General features: G+C 42.4%; 1 protein-coding gene across 1 annotated transcript in view; it reads left to right on the forward strand.

Annotated features, from left to right (window-relative positions):
* LOC102815141 (HLA class I histocompatibility antigen, A-36 alpha chain-like) overlaps positions 1 to 9,299 on the forward strand; it is a 26,571-nt gene extending 17,272 nt beyond the window's left edge. Inside the window, exons 4-9 of the mRNA XM_006872856.1 lie at positions 3,080 to 3,355; positions 3,457 to 3,573; positions 4,182 to 4,252; positions 5,295 to 5,432; positions 5,575 to 5,691; positions 9,240 to 9,299. Of these exons, the coding sequence (XP_006872918.1) occupies positions 3,080 to 3,355; positions 3,457 to 3,573; positions 4,182 to 4,252; positions 5,295 to 5,432; positions 5,575 to 5,691; positions 9,240 to 9,299 (779 nt within the window). The remainder of the gene's footprint in view (positions 1 to 3,079; positions 3,356 to 3,456; positions 3,574 to 4,181; positions 4,253 to 5,294; positions 5,433 to 5,574; positions 5,692 to 9,239) is intronic.
* Positions 9,300 to 10,021: the final 722 nt, after the last annotated feature.

The raw sequence follows: 10,021 nt of genomic DNA on the forward strand, positions 1-10,021 counted from the left end.
TCTGCAGGAAGCCTCCTTCACTGGGCACATTGTAGCCCCATTTTAGGTATTCCAATGAGTTATAGACAGAAGACAGACTTACAAGCTTTCTATGGATATTTCTTTCTCTCCCCCTCCAGTGTCTATTTTATAATGGGTATGCAAGGGAAACCAAGATTCAAAGACAGCCAAGTATCTTAATATTATTTCCCCATTTCAACCATGTCTCAATCCCTGTATCCCAGAGCTTGTTGTTCCAAGGTTGTGCATACATCATTCTTTACCTCTGTCCCACTTAGCCCATGCAAGCCTGCCTAATTGTTATCCCATTCCCCTCCCCCTTCTTGTATACTGCCCCCTTTCCTAGCACCCAAACTATCCTGAGTCTATTCTGTGCCCTGTGTTCCACCTTCCCCTCCCTCCCCTCATCCCACCCCGCACATCCCAGAAACCAGCATAGAAATCCCCCCTTTAGTATGAAATTATTACTCTTAATGGTATCCCACATAATGTTTAGGCTTTCATAATTACAAAAAAAAAATTTTCCTGATTGATTGTTCCTATGTTGTTGTTAAGTGCCTCTGAGTGAGTTCTGACTCATAGCCACCCTGTATAGGGTTCCCGTGGAGCAGCAGATGAGTTGGAACTGCTGACCTTACAAATCAAATTGACCACGAGATCTAATGTTTATCCTACGACGTCACACCAGGACTCCTATAGATCAGTACTGAGAGATTGGTTTCAATCTCACTAATTCGGTTTTACACTGACTCAGTTCTACTCCTTTGCTCTTTCAATGCATTATGTACTTCTGAAATCTTAGTATTAATCTTCTGAGTTGTTATTTGCTATTTTTGACTGTTTCTAATTTTTAATTTTTTCGTCAGTTTGTTTTTGTAGTGTTTTTCTGTATTATTCTAGAGTTTTGTCTTTGTTTTCCTTGATTTCATATGCACCTTTGCCAAGCTTTCTCTCAATTCAGTGAAAGTGCCAAAATATTATTGTTTTAAATTCTTTATCCAGCAGTTCTAATGCCTTTTCTTTAACAAAATATTTTCTGGTGGTGTATTTTGGTCTGAGCCACTGTCTTGTTTCCTCATGTGAACGTAAATTGTCTCTTCTACCCAAGACATTGTGATGTTGTTGTATTTGTATTTAACTGGTGACCATATGCTGATGTATTCTTCAGCATTCACCACCGGTCTTCTGCTGAGTGTGACACAAGGTGAGACTGTGTATGCAGTTCTCTGTTTATTCTTCTTATAGTGAAGTTGAGGGTGTGTTGTGCCAGTGGTCACCGCCATCTATTGTTGATCAGGTGTTGCAGTGCGAGGTAGCCCTGATCCCATGGGTGGGGCTCTGAGAGGTGCAGGTGTGATTGGGCAGTGTGGACGTGGTTGCTGCCTCACTAAGGGTGGGACAAGGTGGAAAAAACAAACAGCAAGAAGAGAGCTTTTTAAAAATCAAGGGAAAATCAAGCAACAAGAAGAAAATTAATAACTTTTTTAAAAAGGGAAAGGAAAACAATAAAACTAGGAAGTGGGAAATAAAAGAATAGTAAAGAAGAAACAGAAAAAATACAGGAAAAGAAGAGGAGGAATAAAAAAGAAGAAAGAACACAGAAAAAGATTTTTAAAAAAAGAGAGAGATAGGGAAAAAGAAGAGAAAACCGGGTGAAGGCACAGAAAGGAGAAAATTGGGAAAGAGAAGAGAGCAGAGCCTGCAGTACAGGTTGGTGCCCTCTGCTGGCCAAGGAAGTTATGGGCAGGGCAGAGGGAGTGCATATTGCCTTCTCCTAGATGGAGTATCTCTCTGCCAGCATAGAAAGTGTCTGGAGTCAAGACTCCTGGCCCCTAGAGGAGCTGGGTTAGGGCACCTTATCCCGGAACAAGTTCCTGCCTGTCCCAAAGGTGGCTTGGAGCAAGGTGTCTGCTGACATAGAAAATCCCACTAGTCCAAGGAGGTGGAAAATGTGTGCCCTATCCACAAGAATCGTTTCTCTGCCATCAGACAGAACAGGGGCTATGTGAAATGGGCACTGGCCATGCTTCTGGTTACCAGAAGGGTGTGGGGAACAAAGGGAACACCTAACCTAGTCACTGTTGACTGGTGTGGATATTTGTATGGTCCTGGGCAAGTGGAAGGAGCCCTGGTGATGCTGTTGGATAAGCACTGGACAGCTAATGGCAAGATCCACAATCCAAACCCATCAGTTGCTTCATGGAAGAAAAAGGAGGCTTTCTACTCCCATAAAGATATGCAACCTCAGAAACCCTACACACTCACTGGCAGTGGATTTGGTTTGAGGGGAGAGTGGAACCGATTATCTGACTACTTCCCCTATCAAATACTGCTTGCAAAACTTCAAAATGGCTGTGCTATGTCAGGTCACCTAATAATTCACTTTTCTGTTTGTCTCCTCATTCATTGCTTTTGTTCAGCTTCTTCTAGTTGGTCCTTTCCCCTGAAACTCATGGTTCCAGCATTATGTCCGTATCTGTTTCTCTTGGTCCTGTGACTTTTTTGTAGAGAATCTGGATAGTGTGTCTGTCTGGTTCACCAATCTTGCAAGAAGTCCCTTCATAAGATTTCCAAGGCTATAAATCTTTACGGAATCAGTCTGCCACATCTTTCTCTTGTTCAACAGTTGAGGGATTGATAACCTTTTGATTAGCTGTCAAGTGTTTTAAGCTTGTTCCACTGGGAATTATAGGCGAGAAGATTCCTGACTGATCAGCAGTTCCTTTGATCCTGGAATGGACCTTTGAAACCACCAGGGACTTTCTTCCTCAAGCTTTGTTCTCCATTCCACTCCCGTAGTTTTACTAAGTTTCTTTGCCTCCACCCAAGTCAAAACTAGAAGTCTCTGTACTCCCCCTCAGAAATTTGGTGCCTCCTACTCTGAGCTGCCTTAACCTGATTCTAGAACTTTCTAAGGAATAGGAGATGATCTCGGGTGCTTAGTCCAGGCTGGTGTCTGGGTTTGGCACACGCCTCCCAACCCCCAATTGTCCTGTCCATTCTCAGGATGATCACATGAGCCTTACTCAAGTGGTCCATGGAAGTAATGGAAAGTTCTTGAATTTTTTCATTCCCTCAGACCCTCCAAAGACACATGTTACTCACCACCCCATCTCTGACCGTGAGGTCACACTGAGGTGCTGGGCCCTGGGCTTCTACCCTTCTGCTATTACCCTTACCTGGCACCTGGATGGAGAGGAACAGACCCAGGACACAGAGCTTGTGGAGACCAGGCCATCAGGGGATGGGACCTTCCAGAAGTGGGCAGCTGTGGTGGTTCCTGCTGGAAAGGAAGAGAGATACACATGCCATGTGCAGCACGAGGGGCTCTCTGAGCCCCGCATTCTAAGATGGAGTAAGTAAAGGGAGAAGGATGAAATCTCTTCTTAGGGAAAGTAGGAGCCTTTCTTTAGACTTTCAAGGAGTCAAGACTCCTCACCTTCCTTCTCTTTTCAGAACTGTCTTCTCAGCCTTCCACCCCTATGAAGGAAGTCATTTCTATCCCGGTTGTCATGGGAATTGTGGTCACTGTAATTATCATTGGAGCTGTGATTTGGAGGAAGAAGAGCTCAGGTAGAGAGATAGGGGTGGGGGTCTGAATTTTTGTCCCACGGGTGGATTTCAAGTCCCAGGTAGGAGATTTGCTATCTCCTTGCCATCTCCTACCGCATTGCAGAGGTACCATCCATACACGTTATGACCTTATCTGGGGCCTTGTGTGCTAACAATTACTCTTCCATAAAATGTATGTGAAAATGAAGGAGAAATCTTCCACCTTAATGGTTCTGGTGTGGAGACCTGACTCCCTGAGTCACAGGATACAGGGGAAGGTTCCTGATGAGGACAAATTTCTGGGAAGGTGGTTGGTCCAGTCCCTGCACATCTTTTCTCGTGGTTACTTTTCCTGCTGTGGGTATGCATTTGCAGTTCTGGACACTTCCCTGGGGGCCAGGACAAAACAGCTCTTCTAGGACCTGGTGGTCCTACCACCTCCCCAGTCCCTTACAGAACACTATCTTCTTACAGGTGGAAAAAGAGAGAGTAACATTCAAGCTGCACGTAAGTATGAAGGGAGGGACTCGGAGACCCTTGGGGTAGTGTAGATGGGAGCCAATAGGGTAGTCTCGCCTCACCCTATAATTCCCAGTTTCCTGGTCTTAGCTCCTGTGAGCCCTAACCAGATCCTGTTTTTGTTCATCTCCAGATATTGACAATGCCTAGGGCTCTGATACGTCTCTCATTGCTTCTAAAGGTGAGACCCTGGAGGTTTTTAATCAAGGGGACCATTGGGGCAGAGGGAATATGACTGAGTTATGAGGATTCTTTGGGTTTAATATTGCAGTGGACTGTTTTTCATAGTATTAATACCTAAAATGACTGACCTGAATTTGTTTGTGATTCTCTTCTTCTGTAGAATATGCGTAGAATTCAGTGATAAAAGATGTATCTTGAAGAATCCCTGAGTTCTGTTTCAACAACTTATGTCTGTGTTCCTGTCATCGTAATAGAAGGATGTGGGAAGATTAGCCCACTCTTGCCCATCAGGATGCCCTCCCAATAATGACCTGTGTCTCTTCCCTGGTCAGTTTTCCCTATTCCAGAAGATACAGACCTGGACTGTCTGTTATGGGTTGAAATATGTACCCCAAAAATATGTGTTGTAAATCCTAACCTCTGTGCCTGTGTGTGAGACCTGGTGCAGCACTGTAGGATCAGCACAGGACAGGTAACCACAGGGTCAACAGTTCAAACCCACCAGCTGTTTTTGGAAACCCTGTACAGGCTTGCTATGAGTTGGAACTGACCTGATATCACACAACAATATTCCTATTAGTATAATCCTATTATGTTAATGAGGCAGCATTAGTGGAGGGGTGTATCTTGAGTCAATCTCTTGAGATACAAATAGATTAAACAAGAAAGTGATGGGGGAAGAGAGATGCCAAGACACATAGGGTCTCCAAGGTAGAAGGTAGTGCATGGATTGCATGTTGGGCTGCTAACCCCAAGGTCAGCAGTTTGAACTCACCAGCTGCTCCTTCAGAGAAAGATGAGGATTTCTGCTCTCATAAAGATTTACAGCCTCAGAAATCCTGTATAGTGTGGCAATGTGTCAGTACTGATTTGACAGCAAACATCAGCAAGAAACCAGGAAGCAGAAACTTAAGAGGCACAAACCTTCCTCCAGAACCGACAAAGAAAAACTCTTCCCTAAGATGTGGTACCTGAATTCAGACTTCTAGTACTTAACAACAAATACAAACCTAAGAGAAGATAAATTTTTATTTATTTAGGCTGCTGCCCACCCTCGCTCACTCAAGCTCTCCAACCACCGCCCGTTGCCCTCCTTTGGTTCTCTTATTAGTCTGCTGCCACCTCTTCAGCAACCCGCTGCCATTTCGAGCTTGGGACTCTCGGAGTGGCCGTCCATGGTACGAAGAGGCCGGACTTGGATTTGACACAAGAGTGCCCTTCATCTGAGAAATTCAAGGTACTTTGTAGAACTTCTGCCACACAGACTGTGCATCTCGCAGTATACTTATTAAGGAATAAACTGGTGATTGTTCATGATAGAGCTTGTGGCAAGATCTGTTTGCTCTCATAGTCTTCAGCAAGGATCAGTTCCCAGAGGTGTATGTGCCCACAGTGTTTAAGAACTATGTGGCAGATATTGAAGTGGATGGAAAGCAGGTAGAGTTGGCCTTCCTGGACAGGAAGATTATGATCGTCTGAGGCCCCTCGTCTACCCAAACATTGATGTTATACTGGTGTGTTTCTCCATCGATAGCCCTGATAGGTTAGAAAACATCACAGAGACATTGACCCTGGAAGTCGGGCATTTCTGTCCCAATGTTCCCATCATCCTTGGAACAAGATGGATCTTCAGATTGATAAGCACACAAGACAGGAGCAAGCCAAGATGAAGCAGGAGCTGGTCAAACCTAAAGAAAGCAGAGATATGGCAAATAGGATTGTTGCTTTGGGGTACATGGAGTGTTCAACAAAGACCAAAGACGGAGTGAGACAGTTTTTTTAATGACCACAAGAGCAGCTCTGCAAACCAGATGTGGGAAGAAAAAATCTGGATGCCTTGTCTTGTGAAACCTCGTTGCAAGCACAGCCCTTATGTGGTTAATGTTGAAGTGCTGTGTATTAATCTTAGTGTATGATTACTAGCCTTTTTCATTTATCCACAGTTTATCTAAGATTACAATCAGAAGTCATCTTGCTACCAGTATTTAAGAAGCCAACCATGATTGCTGATGATGTCCAACCCCTCTGGCCCACCAGGGCCCCTCTGACACTGCTCTAACAGCCATCCTCTGCACTCCCACCTGATATACCAGGTGCTAATTCAAGGAATTTGTTAACTTCTTGCTTCTTTCTACAAAGAGAAAAAGTTGGTAGCTTTTGTGGATTCAGCTTTAACTACTTTATAACTAACATATCCTGCATATTACCTGTCAGCTGCAGGATACTCTGGTGAGTCACTGCTTCAGAACTTTGCTCATAAGTGTGTTTCATTGGCGCAGCTCTGAAATGGGCATCCAAGTTTTTGAAAATGTGCTCAGCCAGAAAGGCCCAAGTCCATGCAGCTGTGGCAAAGTCACGGTTCTGTGGTTTCATGTTAGTTACCTTATAGTTACTGTGTACATAAGTAGTGCCACTTCATGTATGCTACCAAAAATTAATATAGCTACCCCAGACTAGTTGTAGTACTTTTTGCATAATTGGATTTCCTTATGCTGATATTTGTTATATCCGCAGAAAGTTTTTTGTTTTTTTTTTTAAAGAAAGTATATTTGAAAATAAAGTCAGATGGAAAATTCAAAAACAATAAACCACTGTAATAGTTAGGGTTCTATGTCAACTTGACTAGGCCAGGATTCCCATTATATAGCAGTTAAGATGTTTCATCCCATGATGATGAAACCTAATAGAAGCTCTGTGATGAGTGGATATGAGCAGCCAGTCAACTGAAGAGATGCTTCCTTGAGGGTGTGGCCTGTTCCCAGTATAATGGACATGTGGGAAAGAATCACTGGGGACCTGGGAGTCTGCAGATGTAAGCTATTTCCTTGATAATAAATTTCTCTTTATACTTACATATGTTTCACTGGTTTTGCTTCTCTAGAAATCTCAGCCTACGATAGTTACCCACTTGTATTTCTGTTACAGCAGTACTAGATAACCAAGACAATAAGTAAAGAATATTTTTCTCCAGAAAATTTAAGGAGAAATGATGTATTTTCTACAAGTATATGACAATACAATATTTATATTAAATATAGATAAAGTAAACCTTGGAGCTCAGGGTCCGTGTCATTACCTCATTTTCTTCCCCTACAGGTAGGGCACAGGCTTCTGTCCTGAGTGAACTCCCAATGCAATTTCATCAGTCCCTCATCCATGAGGTTCAGGTTCAGCCCTTTCTAAAGTGTGGCTTAATCACAGGCTCAGTATCACAGGGTCTCCTACCCCCAGTTCTGGAGCAATGTGCGGCTTCTCAATTTTCAACTTGTTCATTTTTGTTACAGCACCTAACAGGCACTCAGAAAAGTTGAATCTTACATTTTTCAACTGAAAGTGTGTTAACTGATATTTGCAAAGAAAACCTGTGCATCTGTGTGTGGCTAAAAAGCCTCAAAAACAAACAAACAAACAAACATGTAATTGAAGAAATCATAAACCTTATAAGCCATCTCTATCCATTCTCATGTCAGTTTATGCTTCATATGTCAGTATTATTCTAGTAAAAGTATCTCACTCTGAGGTAAGATGTGCTAATCCTTACTTTATCTTGTTCCTAAGTGCCAAAGAGTTGGTTCTGACTAATAGCAATCCTGTATAGGATTTCAGAGGAGAAACTGCTGGGTTTGAACCATCAGCCTTGTGGTTCATTCTCCAGTGCTAATCTTATAGTGCCGCACCAGAAGTCAATTGTTATAACTGCTGTTTAGTTGGTTCCAACTCAGAGCGACCCTGTAGGGTTTCCAAGGAGTGGTTGGAGAGCTTGAAATGCTGACCTTTCAAACCTACCTTGCAGTCCAGTGCATTACCCCATAGTGCCACACCAGGACTTCCTTAATTCTGTATAAAAGCATACTTTTTAACCTTTGAAATTCTGCTAAATTCCAATAATGTAAATTGTCTCAAGGATACTGCATTTCAAGATGCAAAGTGTATTGAAAAAATTTAGAGTGCTGTAGGATAGGCACTTGACCACAAGGTCAGTTTGAACTACAATATCAGTGATTCAGATCTACCAGCCATTCCTCATAAACTGAATATAGGGTCACTATGAATCTAAACTAACTTGATGGCACTTAATAACAAAGTCATAACTAAATAACATATTTCCTACAGATTGAAAAAAATCACCTTGATTATTTTTTATTACTGTTTTACTTTAAAATAACACGGAAAGGCTCACCTTTGCAGACTAATAAAACTTAAATGGTAGAATAAAAATACTTTTAAAACAATGAGGGCTAGTGGGGGCAGGGCTTGATGGTGGGTTAGGCAGAAAGACTGTAAAACCCCCATCAGTGAAAGCACGGAAAACTGGAGAAACGGATTCAGAGGACTGTACTGGAACTCTGAACTTCAGATAAAGTGATAAATAAGTGGTTCCAGTGTTTCTGGGAGTTAAGATTTGGAACAGAAATAAGAAAGGAGGTGACTTCTGATCCAGGGCAGCTGATATGTTCTGCCACAGTAATTTTGAATGGGAGTGAGTGGAGAGAAGAACAACCGAGTGCTCCCAGTTCAGGAACCAGTGAGTGATCTGCAGAAATGGGTAAAAGTGTTTTGTTTGTTTGTTTTACTTATCACACCTTTTCTTTTGATTCTTTCTGTTTATTCATCTCTGTGCTGGTGACCAGAGGGGAGACTTGCACAAGTAGACACCCTCAGGGAAGGTCCTACATTGCAAATGCAAGGTTTTGCAACATGCAGGATTGGCACTGTTCTGTGCTGCATAAAGGAAGAAGCTGTACTGTGCACAGGAGAATGAAGAAGAAACATATCCAGGAGTCTTCTAAATTGGATCTGGACAGCCCTAGGTTGGTTCTCACTAAGAACATCAGCTAAAAGTACTTGAGGGGAGGGAGAAAAAGGAAAGCCTGAATCAGATCACATTGACACAGCAGGAATTTCTCAGCTTTGAAGAAGAGTCCATTAGGTAGTGTTGAAGAATTATTCATTTTCCCATCTTTCTTTTTCTCTTTGTTTTTCAGCTTTATATAGATTTTTTTCCCGGGATCTTTATGATGTTTGCCTTTGGTTTTCAGTCTTGAATTTTGACCCCCCTGTCTTGTGGAGAACTTTTTCTTCATCCCTAATCTGATGAAAGACAGCAACTGTGGCCATGCAGCCAAGCTACAGTTGCACCCTGTAAAACCTCACCAACAGGGCAAGAGCCAATACAAGCTGCTATATACCAGAGCGGTGTTTACAACCAACACCTGCTAAAAACTCTGAAGTGAGCTGCAAGAGCAGTGAACAGAGAATCGTATCTCCTGATCACACCTCCCAGGAGGCAATTGGAGCCTGCATAAGAATATACCATCATATAGTCATCTAATTACTACAAATGTAACAACACCACATTGCCTAAAAAGCAGCAGAAATTTTCAGCTCACATACAGAAGTGAGACAAAGTATCTCAAACAAACTCTCGAGAGGAGGATGTGGAGTCGGCGAATGAAAAAAAAAATTTAAAAAAACAAACAAACTCAAAGAGTCAATGGGTCATTTTGAGTCTCAGGCAGATGATGATAATGGCTCTCTTCTGATGACTCTCCGACTGACTGCCTGTTCATTTCAAAACTGTTGCTTCTTATATCCCATTTAGAATATACTATGATCTCATAACAGTCATGTACAGGCAGTTACAAATCAATCAAATATTATATTGTTACATCAACAGTACCAGAGGAACACAAGATCACCAAACATTCCTGCGTCTCTATACACCTTAGTTACTCCTTAGTTACCTTGATAACGTCTGCCTTCTGTG

This window comes from Chrysochloris asiatica, unplaced genomic scaffold (assembly GCF_000296735.1).
Source record: "Chrysochloris asiatica unplaced genomic scaffold, ChrAsi1.0 scaffold00213, whole genome shotgun sequence".
Classification (NCBI taxonomy): domain Eukaryota; kingdom Metazoa; phylum Chordata; class Mammalia; order Afrosoricida; family Chrysochloridae; genus Chrysochloris; species Chrysochloris asiatica.